The sequence below is a fragment of the Dasypus novemcinctus genome, chromosome 4 (genome assembly GCF_030445035.2).
Source record: "Dasypus novemcinctus isolate mDasNov1 chromosome 4, mDasNov1.1.hap2, whole genome shotgun sequence".
In the NCBI taxonomy this organism is placed as follows: Eukaryota; Metazoa; Chordata; class Mammalia; order Cingulata; family Dasypodidae; genus Dasypus; species Dasypus novemcinctus.
Window position 1 is genome coordinate 62323055 of NC_080676.1, and position 22591 is coordinate 62345645.

The following is a 22591-nucleotide window of genomic DNA, read 5'->3' on the forward strand; positions in this document are numbered from 1 at the left end:
CACAGACCCCTTACTAAGCCCTCACTATACTGTGTACTATTTAATAAATATATCACACGGCGCCAACATGTCCCCACAATAATAATGATACTTTGAATTTCAATTCAAGCTCATGGACCCCTTGTTAAGAAACCCTATTCTAGAGGAAAGACAGGGGGAAGTGACTTGCTCAAGGGTGGAGAGATAATTACAAGCATCCTCTGTTATCAGCTCTGCTCCGGAACTGTTTTGACCCTAGGGAAAGGAGCACACCAACCCAGAGAATGCATGACAAAAGACATAGACACTTGGCCAAGCAATTTTTCTGGCTCAAGGGCCTCTTGAAACCTTATCTTGGATGCATGGACTATCTCCCTGAGAGGATGTGGCTCAATGACAGCTCCAGCCATAATCTAAACAGAGGGGTAGCTGGCCCTGGCTACTATTTGCAAGCCTTGCTATGGATTGTAAAGTTCCACAAAGACCATTTACTTCTGAGAACAGGCTGGTGATGGCTCCCTGGATTCTGTTTGGACTATACCATCTCTGAGGTCATCATGTCAACACGATGGAGAAAAATGTCTTATCAAAATTTATTAAAATGTTTGATAATAGAGACCCTAGTGGCTGGCATCACAGACTTTCCATTTTTCTGTCTCTTACTGTGACCAACTATTTCTTTTCAGGCTATTGCTATTTAGGGTACCAACATGTGGATGCATGTGCTCGATCTTTTTTTTTTTTTTAATTGTTGTTCTTTCAACTCATTCAACAAATATTTTTGTACAAAATTCTGCCTGGGCTATAATGTAGGGGATGCCAAAAATTACTTTTTTGTTGCACGAGCTTAATAAGCAAGTCTGCTCCCTCTGGGAAGTGGAAATTAAGTAAAAAAAAATTAATACTCAAATGCCTCTGTGTCAGAGAATGGTCAGGGTATGACAATTGTATGAAAGAAGGGCAGCCCTAGGGGTTTAAGGAAGAAAAGAATTACATCCAGTCCAGGGGAATCAGAAAACATTTAGGAAAGAGAATGTCCTTAAAGCTGAGACCAAAATGTATGTAGGATTGAGGCAGATGGAGATGGTGGGTGGAGGGATGGAAGGGTGGTGTGGAGAGCATATAGGCAGAGGGATTAGCCAAGGTCTAGGGGTATGCAGGGTCTCATTCTCCCCAACTATTTTAGGTGGGGTTTTGTTGAAGATTGGTTGCTAGTGGGGGAGGTTTAAGGAAGAAAAGTCAGAGTATTGTTTTCATCAAGTTTTCTGACCCAACAGAAACATAACAAACCTCCTGGACAAAATCAGGAGAAGGCAGCAGGAATTGGCCAAATTTTTGTTGGAAAATAGCTAGGGCTGCTCCCCCCATGTCCATTAAGTTATCACATCAGAGTTTGCTAAGTGTATTGACAGCTAATAGCACTCATCGGCTCCTTAGGCACACATTCAAGGAGTGTGCTGGATTGGTCCTGTTGTCAGTTTAGTTAATCTAGAACTACATTTCCCAGAATCTCCTGCCCTATAATAGTTCTAAGTTAGAGTTGGCCAGAAAGAAGAATTTGTGGAGTTTGAAAGGGAGTAGTCATTGCTCTCTGAAGGTTATTTTGGGGTCAGATACAGAGATCGGGAGATGTAGACATGCTCAGCAGGGTCTAATTCCTCCACACTTGCCTCCACCCTGCATCCAGCTCTTTCTTCTGACTGCTGACTCTGATGACTAGCAGTGGCCCAGGACATAGAGATGGTAGATGACCACAGACACCAGTTTCTCATGGACCCCCTGCAAAGTCTCACTTTGGCCAATAGATGGGCTTCCCATCTCAGATTGCCCTGCAGTCTACAACATTTCCACCCATGCCAGGGCTTCAGGAGAACTAGTTAGTGACGTTTTCCCTGTTTCTCCAACTTCCCCTCCCCAACCTTCAGTTCTCCAGGTCATCCTATAATTACATGAGTAATTAATGCCCATAAATATCTATTGTCTCCTACTCCTCATAAAGGCTCTGCTTTTCTGATGGATTGCTAACTGATAAAGTTATTAGTACCAGAAGTAGGATGCCACAGCAAAAAAATAAAACCCCAAAAAACACGTACACAACCAAACCAAACCAAACAACAACAACAAACAAAAAAAAAAACACATACAAACACACAAAAACAAAGAATATTAGAACATTTGCCCTTGGTTTTGGAACTGAGTGGTGAAAAATTGAGTCTAGTGAAGTAGTGAGGAAACTGATATAGGAGGCTTGAAAAAAGGCAACTTGAATTATGCAGTTGTGAAGCAATTGGCAAAACTATTACCTGTAGTAACTTAGAAGGTAGAAATGTACACAATGAATTTGTAGAGGTGACTATGGAAATCTCTAGACAGACAGTTGAAAGTGTCTATTGTATACATCTAGATCTGTATAACATAGTATGTTATACAATATAGTAAATGTTCAGTGTACAAGCAGATTGAGAGGAACTATAGCTGTATTATCTGGCTTGGAAAATAAAGACTATTTCTCATCCCCAGTATATCTACTAACAAAGTGTTTTAAAAGGAAAAAAAATGACTTCAGGATAAAAATCAAATCAAAGGTGTGGCCATATCTTAGACAGATTTAAGGCGGTTCCTAGTACTTCTAATCAGCCAGCCAAAAGGGCTAAGAATCTTAAAGACATTGCCCCATAACACACTAGCATGTCTTTTAAAGTAGAGAGAGGCCTATTTTGAAAATAACTGCAGGTGTGATTCCCACCCCACCCCCCAATGGAGTGGATTATATAAGAAATGCATAGGACACCCAAAAAAGTTTTTAAAGGAGATACTAACTTGGAGTAAAAATGATGGAGACAATTCAAAATGAAAAGAGGCCTCTGGGCTACAGGTTTCTATGCTCAGAGAGCAGGCTGAAGAGACTACTCGGCTGCAAACATGGGCTACTTCTTATGGAAAAGGAAGAATGTCTCAGAGGTGGGACCAGAAAACCAGCAGCAAAGCCAAAACCAGATAGCCGAGGTAAGAGCTACTGAGGGCAATTGACTGGCAAGCCATTCCTAGGAGCAAAACTGGACTCTAAACAAGGACATTTCTGGTGCCTGGAGTGGACAACATGAGTCTGGCTGGATTCCAGAATACCATAGAGCAGTAACTGCTATATGCCTTGTTCCTTCCATTTTTCCATTTCAACAAGACAAAAAGATATTGGATGTGTAGAAAGGGCAGATAATTCTTCTTTTTGGTTCAGGGGTCCCTGGAGAAAGAGAAATTGCACTCAAGGGCCTATACTCAAAGTCCCATCTGCCTCTGGGCCTGGCTTAAATCATCAGGACCTCGACTTCAAGCCTGATGCACTGATGGGAGGAGACTTTTGTGTGTATGTGTGGAGGGGGTTAAGCATATTTTGCACATGGGAAGCATGTGAATTATTCTGGCCAAAGGGTAGACTGGAAGATTGTTAAAATACCCATGATTACTCAGTTATCCCCTGCATTCCTGTACCCTGAGCCCTTTGCAATGGGACTTAGCTATTCATGAATAACTCAGTGACTCACTTTGTCAAAAAGCATGTTGCATGCCAGAAGTGCTGTCCTTTCCAAACTTAGGCCTTAAGGGGCCTTGCAGCTCTTTCCCATGTGGTATAGTGCTCTGAGGTTACCATGTGAAGAAGCCCTGTCAGGCCTTCTGGAGAATCAAAATCCACACAGAGCAGAGAAGAGTCATCTCTTTTGAGGTCTCCCAGACCAACCAGCTAACAGCTACCACTGGCCACTGGATGGGTAAGAGAGGCCATCTTGGATTTTCAAGCTTTCGTCAAGCCATGGATGATGACGGCCACATGAATGGTTCCACACTTCCCAGCAAAAGGACCACCTTGCTGTGCTCAGCTCAAATTCCTGACCCAAAAATTATAAGAAAATAAAATGGACATTTTTTTAGCTACTAAATTTTGGGGTGATTTGTTATACAGCATTAGATAACCATTTGGGGGAGTAAGGAAGTGATTTAAGGCAAGGAATAAAATTGACATTTTTGAAGTGAAACTTGGAGGATTGGTTCCATGGTTTTTTTGGGGCCTTGACAGTCACTTAGAATAACCTCTTATTTTTCTACTACATCTTTATAAAAAAGTCATACCACCTTTTCATGAGCAGCTGTAGAGGTTTGAAACTACCTCCCAAGGTAGCTCAGGCCATTTTGGATAATGCTGACTTAAAAAATTCTCCCTTGGTCCCATATTTAGGAATACAACATGGGGGGAAATCCCAAGTGTGGAAAAACTTTTATGAACAATTAGAAATAACCTAAGTATTCAATTCCAGGGCAATAGGTAAATTAACATTAACTTAGTAAATATTAGGCAGTCGTCAAATGTCATATTAATGGAGAATTTAAAATAATCTGGAAACATTTTGTAGGTAATATTAAGTGAAAAAATCAGGAAAAATGTGAGTACAGTATACTTATAACTTAAAAGTAAACATATGAATATAAAAAGTGGGAAGAATTAGAGCAAACTGCTAACAATGGCTAGTGGAAGAACAGGTAATTTTTCTTGTTTCTTGTTTACATATTTTTAAAGTTTTTTTTTTTAAACTTCAATCTTATATTGGGCCCAAAGTCAAGGATACAAAATCCGATAGTTCATATCAACCAACATTTATGGAGCATCCGTGATGTGCTGAACACTACATTAAATGATGGAGATTCAAGGAGGAAAAGCTAGAGTCCCTGTCCCTGGGAGCTTACCTTATAGAGGTGGAGTCAGACCCCAGTCATTCCAGTGGAATGTGATAGGTAGATAGGACGGAGGTAGCCCCAGTGCAAAACACACAGGAGGGGTACTGAGCCCAGAGCGGAAGTTCAGGGTTGGACTCCAATCCCCTCTCTCATGACCACCTGAGTCTTCCCTTCCTCCTTGGACATGGTGTGGGGCCCCTCACCACTCTGTCACTTTCTTTCATAGTTTTTAGTCCTGAGTCTCAATGAGGCTGAAAAAGAGATTGACATCTTCCCTTTAATTCCATACAAAAAATAAGGTGAAAAAAAAATTCTGGTAAAATAAGAAAGGTCCTCAGAATAACTAAAATTCACATATGGCAGTGCATGGAAGGGCAGATTTCATGTCAGGGGACAGTTTTTGTGATTGTGAATTTCAAGAGGGAATTAGCGAATTGGGTTCATTTTAACTAGATATATGAAGGAGAGAGAAGTGATTCTTGGTCTGGAGTTCATGAAGACTTTGGGAGAAGGATCAGAAAAAGGGAGGGGAGAGACACAGAGGGAGAGAGAGAGAATGATTTATTGATTGATTGATCAAGAACCACCATATGACCTGTGAGAGAGTCAGAGAGAAAGACGGAGACACATAAGAGCATACGTAAGAGGATATCTCTGCCCTTTTGAGGTTTCTGAAGAGAGAGAGTCACACTGTGACTTCCTTTCTTTCTTTTTCTTTTCTGTTTCTGCCAGCTTTCCATTTCTTTGGATGCAACCCATGTGGAGACTGGATCAAGTGATCCTTATCTTTCTTTGGGTTGTACATGAGTCTTGTACCAATTATTAGATGATGGAAAATTACCTGAATTCTTTGTACGTCAGTTTACTCATCTGTAAAACAGTGAAAATAATGGCATTTGTACCACAGGATTGTTGTGAATAAGGCATGCGTTAATGTATGTAAAACACTTGGAAAGTTTCCTGGAGTACAGCCAGCACTCAGTAAATCAGTGAGAAAAACAGGACTGCTGAGATCCTGTCAACAAGATCACACCTTCCATGGCTCCCAGCTGCAATGCAGCCTGGGAAAATGCAAGTGTTTGAAGAATTAAGGGACTTTAACAGTCACTGGATACCCTTTTGTTTCCAGGTTTGACTCCTTCATTCCTAATCTCACTGAAACCATGAGCATGGGGTTCCTCTTTTGTAAACACCCCAGATCTCAGTCTGATAGAGCTGGAAGGGAATTTAGAAAACCCTCTCAGCTCAGCCTCCTCATTTAGCAGGTGGCCTTTTAAGTCTGTTTGGTGCTTGGCTCTTTAAGAAGCATCCTACCAATCCTGTAAGGTGGGAGGCATGGGAAGAATATTACCCTTATTTTATCAGTGAAGACAGATGAGTAATGTAGGGAATCTCTAAAGGCTTCTGTTCACAAGAGTCCAGGAATCTCTTCACTTTCCTAGGCTTCAAAGGATTATTCTGTGTCTGTGAATTTAGGTCAGTGGTTCAGTGACAAACATAGGCTCAGGACTGCTGACTCACAGGTGAGTGCTCTGTTTTCCTGAACTCACCTTCACTACAAGTCCATCATTTCCAGGGGATAATGGCCCAATCTTGAAACTTTACCAAGTGGCCCCAAATTTTGGTTAAGGATCATGGGTAGGAGCAGATAAAGGTACCAGGCACCCAACAGAAACTGTGGACTAGAAAAGAAAGGAAGCACATGATATGCGATGTTGTGTAGCATATATGTGTGCACATACGGACAGATGTGTGTGTGTGTATATGTGTTGCATTCTAGAAGTTCTAAAAAACCATATAAGTAAAAATTGCATAGCTGGTGAAGAATCTAATTGACCTCAAATGATGAGGGGTTGAGGGGTTGATGCCCCAGTCCTGGTCCAAGTCATTTGACCATAAAATAATCATCATTATCATCATCATCATCATCATCATCCCTCCTTCTGTGTAGGACTTCCCAGTTGACAGGGAATTTTCATCTTCTCTATTTTATTTGTTCATAATGGCAGTCATGTAACATATTTCAGGCAGAGATTATAATTCTGGGTCCAGAGAGGTGGTCTGATTTCCTTAAGGCCACACAGCCTAGCAGTAGCAGACCTGAGACAAAATCCATCTGTCCTGACTTCCAGGCCTGGCTGGGTAACTGAAATCAGAGAACCATAGAAGGCAGAGCTGGTAAGACATTAGAGGGCTTCAAGTTTGCCTCTCTCCTTTCACAGATGGAGAAACTGAGACTCAGAGAAGTGAAACAGCTAGTTCAAAGTCATAAAACCAGTTCATGGCAGAGCCAGGACCAGGACCCTGTATTGGGTATATTAATATTCCCAGTACAGTGTTTTTATCTGTTATTTGTTAATCAGAGTAAAGACCTCCTAACAGAGCCGGGGGAGCTGCTAAGAAGGTGTTGTGTACAGGCAAATCCTGAATACCATAAAAAATATGGGGGCCTGAGAGACAGCAGGCAGGTCCTCTAGAGTCCAAGAACCGGGCTGTTGCCAGGAAGAATGGGGAGAGCTTCCGACAGAAAGGGATGATCTCTAGGCAGCAAAAGTGTGGGGAGAAGAAAGAGCTGGTTGGGGAGGGGTCTTGCCATGAGCCTGGGAATTAGACATCCCGCAGGTGGGAAACTGGCAGTGCCCACCTTCTCAGCAGGAACAGGCATGGGGGGTGGAGGGAGTGGGCAGAAAGTCTGGGAATCCTGGCTAGGAAATCAGGCCTGGGGAGGATTTATATTCTCTATGGCCAGTGAATGGCTCAGACACCCCACTACCCCCTCCTCTTCTAGTGCTTGAGCTGGGCTCATTCACATGCAAATCCCCTTAGCTTCTTAGAGGCTGGGACCCAAACAGTACAAGGCAGGAAAATAGCCCTAGGGCAGGAAAAAACAAAGGGTTGTTGTGTTCTTCTGCGGCAGAGGCAGCCGGGCTCAAGGTATGTCAGTCTGGACTGGGGTGAAGACTGTGATTAGGCAAGTACTGAGATGGCTCATCTCCCGTTAGGGTTGCCCTACAGTTTCCAGGAATGTGCGAACTGGTGTTGTGAGGACCAGGGTCCCCTCCCTCCCTGGTCCAAAATTTACATCCTCAAATCTTGGCATGGAAATCCTTCAAGGGAATAAGTACCAATAAGGGTTGCACTTATTTGCCATGTGTCACGTTAACCTCCCCAGGCAATGGCATGCTGGTGCCCGCTCCTGCCAGCTTGCAAAAGCCAATTGTCAACTTTCAGGAAATTTGTGATCCTGTTATTGAACATAGCCATCAGGAAAAATTAAGTTTCATAAATTAACAAGTGAATTAATTATATTAAAAATAAAAATATAAAACTCACCACTTTCTAATTATTTTATCATTTTGCTAATGCTCTCGAGATTATTAATGTTTATTGCATCTGAATGGTGAAGGGGGTGCTGCTGGCTCATTCAACAACATCAGAGAAATCGACATGGTAGGAGTATTTACAGCTTCAAATTAGGAACATCCCCCTCCCCACCCAGTTTTAAACATTTACACGTGCCTGGCTGTCTCCAGGCCTCAGTTTTTACAAAGGTAAAAAGAAAAAAGGGCATTAATACTGCCCTCGAAAAGTCAAAAGACTAAATGAGACTTTGGTGGTGAAAGCAACTTGCAAACTCTGATTGTCTATCAGCAAGGAGCAGACAGAACCACATCCCAGCCCCTGTGCCCAAGCAAACTGGCCACTCCCTCCCAGCTCCCCACCATTCCTCTCCTTCTTGCTCAGCTGTTCTTATACTTTGCACCTTCCTGGTCTTTGCCCTGGCAGTTCCCTCTAGTTGGAAAACTTTCCCTCCAGAAAGCCACATAGCTAATTTTATCTTCTTCAAGTCTTACTCAAGTGTCACCCTGTTAATGAGGCTTACCCTGATCATCATATTTAAAATCAGAAATCCACCCCACCCAGGGCAATCCCCTTTACTCACTATATAATTTAAGTAAGAATTATGTTTTGCTTTTATTGCCCATTTCCCCTAAGGTAATATAAGTACCATGATGGCAGGGCTTTTGCCTGTTTTAATTACTAAGCTCTTGTCAACAGTAGGCACTTTAAGAATATTTGTAAAATAAATGAACACCTCTACCTCCTTGCCCTTTTCCTCGGTAAGCACACCACAGTAGCAGCGCAGTCCCCTTCCTTGAGTTCAAGCTCTGCTTTTACCATCATACTGAGGCCTGTCCAAGAGCAGCCTGGGCACACAGACACCTGTGTACAATATGAACATATATACACACACGGGTGCACTCACAGAGCACTACCACCTCACACTCAAACTCACCACTTTCTTGGCCCCAGCACAGGACTCTCATTTGATTTCCATCACTCCTTAGCCTGTGCTGTTTGCACTGCCTGCATGAAATGAGCTCTTGTTACACTTGCCTGCAGCTCATTTTCACTTCCTAATACTTCCTAATCAGCTGGAGGAGGTGTTGGGGTCCTGTGCCTCTGAAGTGGAAGAATTCTGCTGAGGCCTACAATTAAAATTCATGAGAAAGTTTATTCATTTATCATTTCCTTCTGAGGCCAGGTCCTCCTTCCTTCTCCATGACTGGGGTCAGCAGCAGCCTGAAGGTCGAGGGCATATTCTAAGTAAACACAGAGCACTGCACAGAAATCAGGAGCCCTGGGGTCTTGAGAAGCAGTGGGAGGGATTTATCTCTTAATTGCACAGCAGGATGCAGAGTGACCCAATGTAGCCTAGTAGAAGGAGCACTAAACAGGGAGTTGTAGGTCATCAAAACTGGGAGAGGCCAGCAAGTCTAGTTCCTGCATTGGGCCTGCAGGGAAACTGAAACAAAGAGCAGAATAGTGACCTGCCCAAGGTCTCAGAAGAAGCTGGTGGCTGATTTCTAGTCCTGAGCCCTTACCTTTATGTCTACTGCCTGAAGACCTAATGCCTTTTCCTCTTCTGCCCCAGCACTTGCTTGTCTTTGGTGGAAACACAGACATAGACCCTAAACTCACAGGGCTGACAGTCTAGTGGGAATGACCTTGAGTTCACCATTTAGAACTTGTGGATCACAAAAAGATAAATTAGGCATTTTCTCATCCTTTGTAGTTCCGACTCTACTTCCTATTATTTTTGCAAAATATTTTTTTCCTCACAAAGTATGGGTTGAAGATAAAATTCTTTAACAAAATCTAGACAACACAGGAACCCTCAAGGACCCTTTTTACTAAATTTGACTGAATTACTCTATAGTCCAGGTATACCCTGAAGAATAATGCATGGCCAGGGAGCATAGTAAGGTTCTTTCCAGAGAGAAACTGTCCTTAGAAGGGCCCACAATAAGACAGAAACATGACTTGGGAGTAAAAGGACCAGGGTTTAAAACCTGGCTTTGCTGTAGAAACTTAGACATATCCACTAAAGTTCTTTGTGCCTCAGTTTCTTTTCTGTAAATTAGGCATAATATCCCTGCTCTTCCTATTCCATGAAAATGAAGTGAGGTAACAAATTAGAAAGTGCCATAAAATTTGTGTTATTGAAGAGTAAATACTCAGGAAAAAGAAACAAACTCCTATATTTGAACAGCCCTTTCAAAGTACTTTTCCCACCAATTGCCTGAAGAAACAGAGTGACATGAGCAAAGTCACACAGCAAATTAGTGGTGAAGTGAAGGTAGATGAGAAAACCTGAATTCATTGGGGATTCGGTGATACCAGGCAAGCACTGTATTACTCCTACCAGTGCCATCATTACCACTACAATAGTGTGATAGTTTGGGGCCATATACCACCAGAAAAACATGTTCTTAAACTTAGTCCATTATTGTCGGGCTAACCCATTGTAAATAGTACATTTGATGAGGCTATTTCAGTTAAGGTATGGCCAACTCAGTCAGGATGGGTCTTAATCCTATTATTGGAGTCCTTTATAAGCAGAATGAAATTTAGACAGAAATCCACAGGAAGCAAGAGCTGAAGGTCAACAGAACCTGGAAGAGAAGGGAGAGGCCTGGAGAGGCTCTCACATGCATTGTCATTTGACAGAAGAGCCCAAGACCAAGGATCACTGACAGTCAGCCCTAGAATGCCAGTCTTTGGAAAGAGCTTTGATGACACTTTGATTTGGACTTTTTCCTAGCCTCTAAACCAAGGATTAATAAATTCCCATGGTATAAGCTAGCCTATTGCATGGTATATGCTTGAGTAGCCAAGAAAATGAAAATAAACAGCAATATTTTTTGAGCTATTTATATATATGTAATTAGCTATATATATATATACACATATGTATATATTTTGGGCCATGTACTTAGTCATTAGATGCATTTAGCTCATTTGGCCTTCACAGCAAACCTATAAAATAGGCATTATTATCCCCATTTTATAGATGGAGAAAGGGAACCTCAGGCAATTTAAGCAACTGCTCCAGTAAGAGGTGGAGGTAAGACCTGACCCTAGGTATGATTTGCTCTAAAGCCTCAACTTCTAGTCAAATGAGCACTACCGTCTTTTGTAAGACTGATTCTACTCACATCCATCATTTCATTTAAACTTTACAGCAGCTTTTGAGGTATTATGTCATTAGGACCATTATTTTATGGGTGAAAAAACCAATGCTTATGTAGTTGAGAAGGTAGGACAAGGTGTCTCTCACTAAGATGGTTAAAGCTTCCATGTGTTGGGCTCTGTCCAACACTATTTCCTTCTGTCTCTGTGCCTTTTCCTCAACTATCCTCATGGCTCTTATGCCCTGTCTCAAAAGTCTAGACCAGCATTTCCAACAGTGTTCCAAACTCAATGTCTGCCAACAGATTCTATATCTTTTTAAGCCTACTCCTTCTCTTTATGTTCCTCATCTCCACTTCTGGAAAAGTAGCCATTATTGTGCCATAACCTTGGCTTGAAACCTCTGATTCTTCCTTTACTTTCTTCCTTACAAAGCCAGTTCCTATGAAGTTTATATCCACATATCTCCACCTGGGCCTCTGTAGCTCTTCTAGAGGACTGTGGTCTTCCTCAGAATATATTGTATTCAGCATAGGCATAATCAATCTATTCTATAGTCAACATGCTAAGCTCAGTACAGCAGCATCTGCCTACAGGGCCACATTCATTGGTTCCTGTTTCCTTTAGCTTAGCCTGAGATTCACTCCTCTTACATATGGTGCCTCTGACTGTGTCATCTGCTCCCCCATCCTGATTAATCATTTCTAATTGGAGGACCTAGACTCAAATGCCAAAAGATGCCAGGCAGAAAATATAAATGAGTGAAACAAGTTGCTTTGTATTCTTTAGACAGAGACATACTTTGCACATATAATGCAGAAGAATATTCTTCATTTCTGCAAAGAAATATGGTTTCACCTACTTTTACTGAAATATGTGTTGTTCTTAGGCATTTTCTTTTTTCCTACTTTTGATAGAGACACCAGGGGAAAAAGTTTCAATTTCTTTACTATAAGAGAAGCAATGATGAAAGCAAGATGCAAGCAAGACTTAGCATGGCAGGAACTGTATAGAATGGTGGGGCCCCATTTAAAGGGATCACCTCTACCTGGTGCCTATCATGCCATGAGGGAAGGTACCAGAGGTGCAAGATTTCCTGATGTTTTAAAGGGAATTTGGAAATGTGTATTTTTATTTGGGATCAAAAATTTTATGTTGCCATTAATTCCTTTATTTCCTTTTCATTTCAAAACAAAGATTAAGCCAATACTAGGCCGTCCAACAAAACACATCTGCAGAATTAATTCAACCTATTGGCCACTTTTTCATGACCTTAGGAGCATACGCTTAAACCCAAATTTACCAAGCATTTTCTCAAATGATCTTTCTAGACTTTTTTCTTATGTCTCCTTCAAACATGCCAAACTTGACTATTTTACATTTTGCATCATTCCCATCCTTTTAAATTTCCTTGCCTTTTACAGTAACTCTGCTGGGACATCCTGCTTAGAAAACTATACTATAGAGTGTCTATTTACCCCTCAAGACTTATCTCAAATTTCCAGTATTTCAGAACCCTTTCTTGACCACCCAGATTAGGTTACTTAGTCTGGTTTTAATTTATTAATTATTTACTTGACTCATTACAGGCTATCAAACTGTGAATTCTTTGAGGGGTAGGAATTTCTGACTCATTTTTGCAGGTCCAGTCTCTGGTACAGTGTCTAGCTGATGGGTAGATTTTCAGTAGGTTGCTTGGACTTCCTTCCATGGACAAAGAGGAGATATTGAAAGATTTTGAGAGCAACAATAATAAAAAGCCATGTTTTAGGAAGATCCCCATGGAAGCATTTGACAGATGCCAGCCCACCTATATGCCCTTAATGAGAGAAAGAGATCAATAGAGAGTAAAAATGAAAAATGAACGTATTATAGGTGAGATTTGCCTCCTTTTCCAATGAACAGATGCTATGAAGTGAGTTTGCAAACTCACTTTTCAATGTGTGAACCTACTATTCCCTTGGCGATTCTGGTTCCTAAGTACCTCTTTCAGTAACTCTAACCCCATGGCTCCTTATAAATATATCACATACTTCATCTAGTGCTCAACCAAAGAAACTATAGTTTATTCCATTTCTGGGGGAAAATAGCTCTTGTGAACTTATCAAAAGGCTTTATTATGTTTAAGGGATTTTCAAGGGTAAGTTTGACTTTCATCAATGTTTGCCTTACATTGCAATTTGAAAAGCATCACAAGATGGGGTGCCACTGTAGTGTGATGTACTTAAAAGAATACTGGACTGAGAATCTTGAGATGTAATTTCTGATCCTAGTGTGACCTTGACCAATAAATTGTCCTTCTCTGGGCTTTAGATATGATGATCATGGAGTTGGACCATGATTTCTATTTTCTTAGATTCATAGACCATCAAGGCTAGGGTGGACCTTAGAGACTCTCTGGTTTCAACTACCTTTATTTGACAGAGGAGGAAACAGAGCCCCCTCCAAAGTGGAACTTCCCTAAGGTTACTGTGAGTTAGTAGAACATGAAAACCAGAACCCAGTTCTCTTGACTCCCACCCCAGGACTCAGCCCCCTGCACCAGGATGCCTGCAGCTTTAACAAGCCATAAACTGTTTTGTCTCATCTGTTTACTGCAGGAATCCACACATTGCAGCCACATACCAAGGAAGCAGAAACAGCCATGCAGATGTGCACATGCCTTGAAGACGAAGGACTGTGGGGAATCAGGCTGGAGGGGAATTTTAATAAAATCTGAGCATTTGGACGAGAGCCCTGGGATCCTACTCTTCTTCAAGCTACTGATGTGCAGTGTCTGCAGTTCCATCATCATCACCCAGATGGACCCAGGTGGGAAGGGTGGTTTTGGGGCATGGGCTGAGACTTTGAGGGTCCCTGTGAGCTGAAAGGACTTTAAACCCATTCCTAGATCTACAAGGGGAATTCAGTCACAGAGTGAACAAGTCTCAAAATAGGGGACTTTACCCTGTTTTTAAAAAATTACGCTGGTGTTTAAAATAGCTTGGAACAGGACAGGGGTGGCATGCTATAAGTTTTTGTTAAATGACTTGCCACCAAGGCATCCCCAGCAGACTGCAGGCTTTTATTGGATTACTAATGGTCAAGAACTTTGAGAAGTTGGCTGTTGTAACATATTATTACCACATTGTGGCATTATCCAGACTAGGATAATGAGGGTTTGGTGGGGTCATCTGGAAAGTCATGGCAAAGAGGATTGGGATTAGACTTCTGGAATTTAATGGGCCTTAGGGAATCATCTCATTTCATTCTCTCATTGAACAGATGGGAAAACAGAATTTTGGAGAGGAGTGTTGACTTACCCAGGTGTCATATGGCATGCTAGCGTTTTTTTCTCAGCAGGAAAGAGAAGACTTTCTCTCTAATTCATAGCCATGTTCTGGGGACTAGGGATTGGGGGAAGGGGCACATTTAGAATTAGTGAACAAGTTTCAACTATGTGAAAGTTTCTGGATTTGGGAATTTAGAGGCCTAGAGCTAGTCCTGTTCCTGAATTCTGAACTTCAGTCTCTTCTTCTCTCCAACAGAGACTTGTCTAGAGCAGCAATATTTGAGCTGTTGTTCCTCAATGTGCTTCAAGGGTAGGCAAGGATGATGAGGAGCAGCGTGAGTTTTGGGGTTAACTTCATCCTGCACAGCTCCATTTTTATCTCCACTTTCTATAGTGGAACTGATCAAAGATTTGTCAAAAGAAAAGTTTCACTGGGGAGAAAAATTTGATAAATAGCAATAACAATAGCATGGGACTAGATGAGTCCCCAGAGGGTTGCTGTAGCTCTGACATCCTGTGATTTCTCTACTCCAGAGGGAATCTCTTCTGGACATGTGTGGGCCTGGGCCCAGGGCCCCTTTTTCCTCCATTTGAGCCCCGTTGTCACCTATGCAAATGCAGTGCTCTCTGAAGGGAGACCTGCTCATGCCATGTCTGCTGCAATCCACTCAGGGAGGCTAAGTCCCATGCTAGGATTATATTCTGGAAGACAGCTGTAAGAGCATGAGTGGAGAAATACACCTTGCCTCCCTCCAGTGTTAATCCCTTCTTCCAAAGGAATTTGGAAAAATGTGTATGAATCAGAGATCCAAGGGCTGTGGGTGCACTTCAAGCAGATCGCTTCTTTGCTATGCCCAGAGCTCTCATGGCTTGCTTAAGGGCATCTAATTTTGGAGTAGAGAAGGCCCTATAACATTCTATTTCATTAGTTTACAGGTGAGTAAACTTAGCTCCTGGAAGGGAAAGTTTCTTATTCCCTATCCTTTGGTGAACTAGTGGCAGAATGGGACTAGAATAAGCATTTCCTGAATCACAGGTAAGATTCCCAGACCATGCTGGCTTTTCCAGAGGGCATAGATCAATCTTGCTGGTCTTTCAGGAGGTGTCTCACTGCCCTGGATAGAAACCATTGATCAATTTCCAAAATATTCTTCGGCCAGCAAGGCCAAGCTTTAGGTAGAAATGTATTCCAGTCTTTAATTGAGTATCTAAAGAAGTCTTTACTCAGAGTCTATCATTGCCCTTGAAAAGTACCTTATTTTTTTTTTTTCTCCATTACAAAATGCAGCTGATGTCAACTCCTTACCCTGTCTTGCCAGAAGATTCAATTTATTTGGGGCAAAGGAATGAATTAAATCCCCTCTGTTGTGTTTGTCATCTTGACAAAGAAATCCTAACAAGGTTAATATTGGCATCTGTCAGAACAAGAGGAAAACTTGTGCGAAATGATTGCCCAGTGAGTATGAAGTTGAGTCAATTTTGGGGGTAGATGGAGGGGAAATAATGAAAAGTCAATGTTGCACCTAAAGAAAAAAAGTCTATGATTTTTGTGGTCATGAGACCTCAGCTATCCATAAAAGCAATTTTTTCCAATATTCAAAATCTCTAGATGGTTGACATTTTTGAAAGCAGAGCCTTGTCCCAATCTGTATTACATTAAGCTGATGTTTGTTTGGTCATTTTCCTTCTGATCAAGATCACTCTTCAACCTAAATATGAGAGAATGCCATGGTTTTATGACTGGCACTATTTGGGGAAAGGGCTGAAGGATTCTGCTTAACCTAATGACTCATATCCATAATCCATTTTATCCTGGATTTAGACTCTGAAAAGAGGCTAGATTATATCCTGGAAGACATGACTATACTTTGTTTCAGAAAGTTCAGAATAGGATGATGAAATCTTAGCATCTCAGTGAATAACTCCTGGTTGATTCTTGTGACTTCTGAGAATCTTTCTTCATTTTCAATGAATTTATAGAAGTGATATGCCAATCTAGATTACTACCCTATCTCTTAGATGTTCCACCCTTTTCATTCTTTATCTGTCAGCCTTTTGTCTCCATTGCTCTTTTCTATCTTGTGCAATGGCTATTTGTCTAGGCTCATATTTCTGTGTCAAGGACCAGGTCTTTTGCATCCTTTTATCCCCATGGTTCCTGTACAGGATGTTCAAATAGGGGCAGCCTCCCATAGAACAGTTGTTTTCAACTGGGGCAATATTTTCCCTCCAGGAATTTTTGGCAATATCTGGAGAAATTTTGGGGATTGTCATAACATGGGGATAGGGGTGCTCCTAGCATCTATGAGTAGAAGCCAGAGATACTGCTAAACATTCTACAATGCTCAAGACAGCTGTCCTCAGCAAAGTATTATTCAGACCAAAATGTTAAGAGTGCTAATGTTGAGAAGTCCTGCGATCAAATACTAATTTTGGAAAATTTATAGCCATAGAAACCTTGTTGTAGATGGGGTATTTCATCGGGACCCAACACATACAATGGGCAACACCCAATGTATAAAATGAGTTTAAGCAGAGTAGGGGTCCAGAGCTCCACTTACCATGACTCCTTACTCCCTCTCCATTGGTTCTTGTAGTTCCTTGCTGTATCCTAGTGCTCACTGGAGCACAGTTTGTGAGCCACTTGGTGTAAACCAAAGAAGCGTAGGATTCAAAGTCACAAGACATGGGTTTGGGACCTTGATCCACCACTTACAAGCTGCACACCTTGGGTTGTTTAACTTTCCTGGGTTTGTTTCTTTGACTGTAAAATGGGATAGTAATACCTGCCTTATTAGGATTGTCTTAAAGGTTAAAGGAGATTATAAATGTAAGAGCACCTTAAAAACTCACTTCTTTGCTCTTGATAAAATATTATAGTTCATTCAAGGTTAACTCTTGAGTTACTGGCTACGGAAAAAATGAGACTATAATAATACTGAAGCTACACAAAACCTGCTCTAGAGTTGAGGATGAGAAACTTTTCCATGAATCCAGAGAGAGTGTAGAAACTGGATTTTTAGGTCTCTGCACCTCCTTGAACTAGATAAAACCTTAACAAACTTGACCTCTCAGAAAGACTGTCTCATCTTAAAAGGAGAAGAGATTCCCACTCATGGTATTTTTGTGGATTCTCTCTAAATTCCAGGGAATGTTGTTTTCATATTATAGTCATCTTTGCTTCTCTCTCTCTCTCTATATATATATATTTTTTTCTCTCTTTTTTTTGAGGTACCAGGGATTGTACCCAGGACCTTGTACATGGGGAAGCAGGTACTCATTCACTTGGGCTATACCCACTCCCCATCATATATTTTTAATTTTTAAAATGTATCTATTTCTCATAGTGATCCTTTCCTATCCTTGCCTATGCACTTTGCTGATAAAATCCATGCTCTTCAGCATGATATTCAAGGCCCTTCAGAATCTTTCCCCAATCAACCTTCCACCCTTACCTCCTACTATCTACTACTCTATACCCAATGCTCTCCAAACAATTGGTTGTTCATTGTTTTCTAATGCCTCAACTTTGGAGATAGTTATAGCTATGTTTCTTTCTGATTACTGCTTACTCTGCTTGTTGAATTAAAGGTGACCTGGGAGCAGAGGCAGTGGAAATATTAAAGAACAGAAAGAGAACAGAAAGAAAAAGGGGAGGTTGTGCTTGGCCTCAGTTTCCCCCATGGATCTATTTCTCTTCACTCAGCCTCTACTCAGCATACCACCTCAAATTTCATTCATCACCTTGTGATTGTGTGTCTCCCCAACTAGAATACCACCCTGGGAGGGTAAGGATAGTTTCTACTTCATCCAGTCTTCTCTACCTCCCAGTGGAGAATGTGGCCCATTTAGGGAACATCAGGGTCTCACCTTCACATAGTCATATTCACAAAGGTAGGAGGATTCCAAGTCGAAGTGCATGAAGTAAAGCTTGATCCGAAATCCCTCTGGGACAGTGATATTCCAAGTCACCTCTGAATCACTCGGATATGAGTCTGGATAGCCAGGCGAGTGGAGCTGGCCAAACATATTGTTTAACTCCACAGTGTGGGCCAAAGCCTTCAACTGGCAGAAGCACAGAGCATGATAAAGAAGGAGCCACCTGAAAGACATGAAGATGGGTCTACTGACACATATGCACACAGTCTCTAACCTTTAACAAAATCAGCAGCTGGGACAACAAGTTCTTAGTATATCTCTGTCACTGACCTGTTGTAATTACTTTCCCCATCTGGATCTTGCTTACCCCCTCTCACTACAGGGAAGGTGGTAACTTGGTGATTTCTAAGGTTTCTTCCAGTTTTTCTCCTTTGAAGATTTGATAAGAGTATTAAATTTTTCTTTAAAGTACCACATTTGAGACTCTGACACATTTCATTTTACTGTTGAAAATATACTCAGGTAAGTTTCTTCATTTCTTCAGTTCAGCTTCATATAAAAATCATAAACTCTTGATTTGTTTAAAAAATAGTGTTAAGAACATGATATTAGGATGAGATTTATACTCAGCAATGAAATCCGTAGTACTCTAAACAGATTTAACATGTCGAAAGAGATATTTCACCACAAAGTCAATCAAGTTACTCATTATCTTGAATAAAGAAAGAATGAGCAAAACAAGTTTTTCCTTCTTGGTATGTGTTCTAGTAAAGGGTCAAAACCCTGCAACTTATTTCCAGCTGCAGGAAGCAGAGATAATGGACTGTTAAAAAGAGTTGCATAAGGGGCAAGGGAAACTCAAGAAAACTTACAGAACATGCCAGATGTGACTGATGCAATAACGAGGCAGAATGACCAAGGCTGGTCCAACCCCTAATTGTCCCTAATACATCCCCCTGCATGACCCAGGGACTGTAAGTGCAAATATCCCGAACATGGCTTATCAACTTTCCCCCCAACTAGCTCCTGCTCTCATTTCTGATTTCTATTTAATGGTGTTACTATCTACCTAGTTCCTTAAGTCTGAAATTTTGTCATTCCTATTTCTTGTTAAACCACATTCAATACTCACCAATAAATAATCCTATTTATTCTGATTCCTATGTTTTAGAAATCTATCTTCTCCTCTCCACCTGTCCTGTTAATTACTAGCTTAAATGTTCTTATCTGGTCTACTGTCATAGCATCTTAACTTGGTTTCCCTGCCTGCATTCCTACTTTATGCCTCTCAGCAATCTTCCATTGAAGCTGATTTTCTAAACACAGATGTGACCATCCTGTCCACTGTGCCCATAGGATAAAGCATCTGCTCTCGGATTGGCTCACCTTTTCATCTGCCTCTGATATTTCTATTCAGCTTCATCCCCATGCCAGCCATGCAGGCCTCCTGTCATTCTGGGAGCATGGCATGCCTTTCCATGCCTCTGTCCCTTTGCAACATGTTCTGCTCAGTCCTGATCTGTTGATAACTTATTTATCCTTCATTATCCAGTTCAAAAGCTTCCCAGACCATGGAGTATCCCTTTATCCCTCCAGATTTCACAGCTTCCTGTACTTGTCTCTATTAGATCATGTATTGCACTGTACTGCTTTAGGCACAGGCTTTGAAGTTAGGCATACTTAGGTTCAAGTCCCAATTCTTCCACTGACTAGCTGTGAAAATTTGGTTGAGTAGTCTCTCTAGGCCATAGTTTCCTCATATGTGAAATGGAGATTTTAACTCTTAGTTTTTATAATTTATATGAGCATTAGAGGTGATGTATGTGATGTATGCAAAGGACCTAGTATGGAACCTGGAATATAATATAAATCATTAAATGAATGAATGAATAAATGAATGAGTGAATGAATGAAAGGATGAAATTGGACCAGAGTCTGGAATAGCCTAAAATCTTAATGCTGGCAAGCTATCTATACCAGCATCTCTGAATTAAGTTATATCTCTACACCAGGAAGTTGTTTTCTATTTCCCTATCTCTATTTTGTGTGTGTATATATGTACACAAGCACATGAGTTTATACATGTATACATATGAATATTTGAGTGTGTACACATAGCAAGCTAACTACATATATAGTTATAGTTTATCTATTTACATGTAAATATTTACATACAGAGTAAGTAGGTGAGCATAAAGATTCTAAAAGGATACACACCAAGTTATAAAATTATTTAAATTTTTTCCAAGGCTCCTACACTAGCAACATGAGACGTTGTTAAGAAAACAAAATGTTTGAATAGTTTGATATAATAGTACAAACAGTTTTAAAAATCAGTCTGTGGAGGGAGGACCTCAGAGGCAGAGAGCAGGGAAGGCATAAGTCCAAGTTATCCAGGGAACTAGTAGGAAAGCGGAGTCCAGAAACATGCACTTACTGGGGGCTCAGGCACCCCCACTTTCAAATGAGGAGATGTACTGAAGTTAATAGGGCTGGGAGTCCTGGTTCAGTTGTGTCAATGGAGGGGAAAACCCTGGTCCTGGGTCAGCAGAGCTAGCTGCAAGTCCAGGCCTTGATTTCATTTATCCAATCCATTTTGGGGAAGTCACGTAAGGTCTATTTACTTATCCATTAAGTTGTAATAATAACTTTCCGCGAGGCTGCTGTCAGTGCAAATGAGGATTGGGAAGTGCTTTGTTAACTGTTTAGCACAAGGCAAACATTACTTAGGATTACTCCTTCATGCCACTTCCCGAAAAGCAGAGGTTAAGAATGAGCTTTGCTTCCCAAATCAGATTTCCCTGCAATGGAGACACCAGATTATGCAAGGCTGAAAGGTCAGCTTTCTCCATGTCTGATTTTTTGAGACCACATCAAAGAAACTGAGCCTAGGAAGGCTGGTTCTGTCAAGGGCTGGCAGCTGCCAGCCCCATCTTAGCCCCACAGGGCCCAGCGCCATGCGTAGCAGACAACTGGTCAGCGTGGGAGGAAGGCCTGCGGAGCTTTCTGTTGCATTCCGTTTGCATCTCAAAACAGTTTTAGACATTTGAAACAAATATCCCCTTTTGTATAATGGGCTTGAGCATACGCTTGCTTGCCGACTTGCTTGCTTTAGACAGAAAATCAAAGAATGAAAATGGCAGCTTTCATTCCCCATCACACTCTCTAAATGTTTTTGGCTTCTTATATACTAGGCACCGGCTGTACAATTCCTGACACCTGCTATCTAGCCTCCAGCTAATCAGAAAGTTTTGCTACATTTGCTTGAAATGTAAAAAGTGATATATAAAGATGGGGATTTCATAGGCTCCACTGTAGGAGCAGGCTACCAGGAATGCATAAAAATGTCTGTGCATATCTATGATTGTGGAATGACTAGCACTTCTATCTTCTCTGTTCACTCCCCACCTTTCAACCTGTGCAACACCAAGACTCAATGTTTTTGAGAATTAGAGTTAAAAGGGACTCCAAAGATTCCTTAGACAGTACCCTTATTTGCCAGATGATGAAAGGGATACTTCATTTCAAAAGGTGGCAGGTCATGCTCAATATCACAGAAGTGATGTAGCTTTGACTGAAGAAGGGAACAATAAAAGCTCACAGAGGAAGGTGGGTCAATGTCTATATGATGCCCAGGCATCTGGGCAAAGCAATTAGTTCTGGGAAAAAGAATTCATTGAACCCATGGATTTACATGGAAATTTAAAAATCCCAAACACCAGAGACCCTCCCCAAGAGATTCTTATTTAATTGGTCAGGAGTAAGGCCTGGAGATTGGCATATCTTAAAGCACCACAGGTGATTCTAATGGGCAGCCAGTATTGAGAACCTCGTGTAGGATAATAACTTCTGTTGAGAGTCTGGTGGAAAATAGTAGAAACAATGCTGGACTTGGAGCACAAAGTTTGAGCCTGGACATCTTCAAGACCATCAGTGTGGCTTTGGGCAAGTTGCTTAATGGCATGTGTTCCCACTTATCCATAAATTCTTACTTCCTCTGAAATTAGAAGTCCAGATGAGACAGAGTCTGTGGAAGTGCTCTATCAATTCTGCAGTGCTATATTCATCTGAGGTAAGACCATTTAAACACTTATTTGGTGGAGCATTTTCCCAGCAGTTGCTTTGCTATTAACAATTGAATTCAATTTAACCAGTATTTATAGAGTGCCTAGTAGGAAACAGATCAAATGGGATTTATGTCCATCTATGTGGAATGATAATCTGACTGACCTTTGCTTACCTCTCTGTGATCCGAATCCC

General features: G+C 41.3%; 1 protein-coding gene across 3 annotated transcripts in view; it reads right to left on the reverse strand.

Annotated features, from left to right (window-relative positions):
- MASP1 (MBL associated serine protease 1) overlaps positions 1–22591 on the reverse strand; it is an 80607-nt gene that overhangs the window by 56173 nt on the left and 1843 nt on the right. For 2 of the 3 annotated variants that reach the window (XM_012531070.4, XM_004473681.5), the window contains exon 2: positions 18323–18554. In XM_012531070.4, coding sequence (XP_012386524.2) covers positions 18323–18554 — 232 coding nt within the window. Of the gene's footprint in view, positions 1–18322; positions 18566–22591 lie in introns of those variants that run through there. The other variant, XM_058295523.2, reaches the window with a different exon arrangement.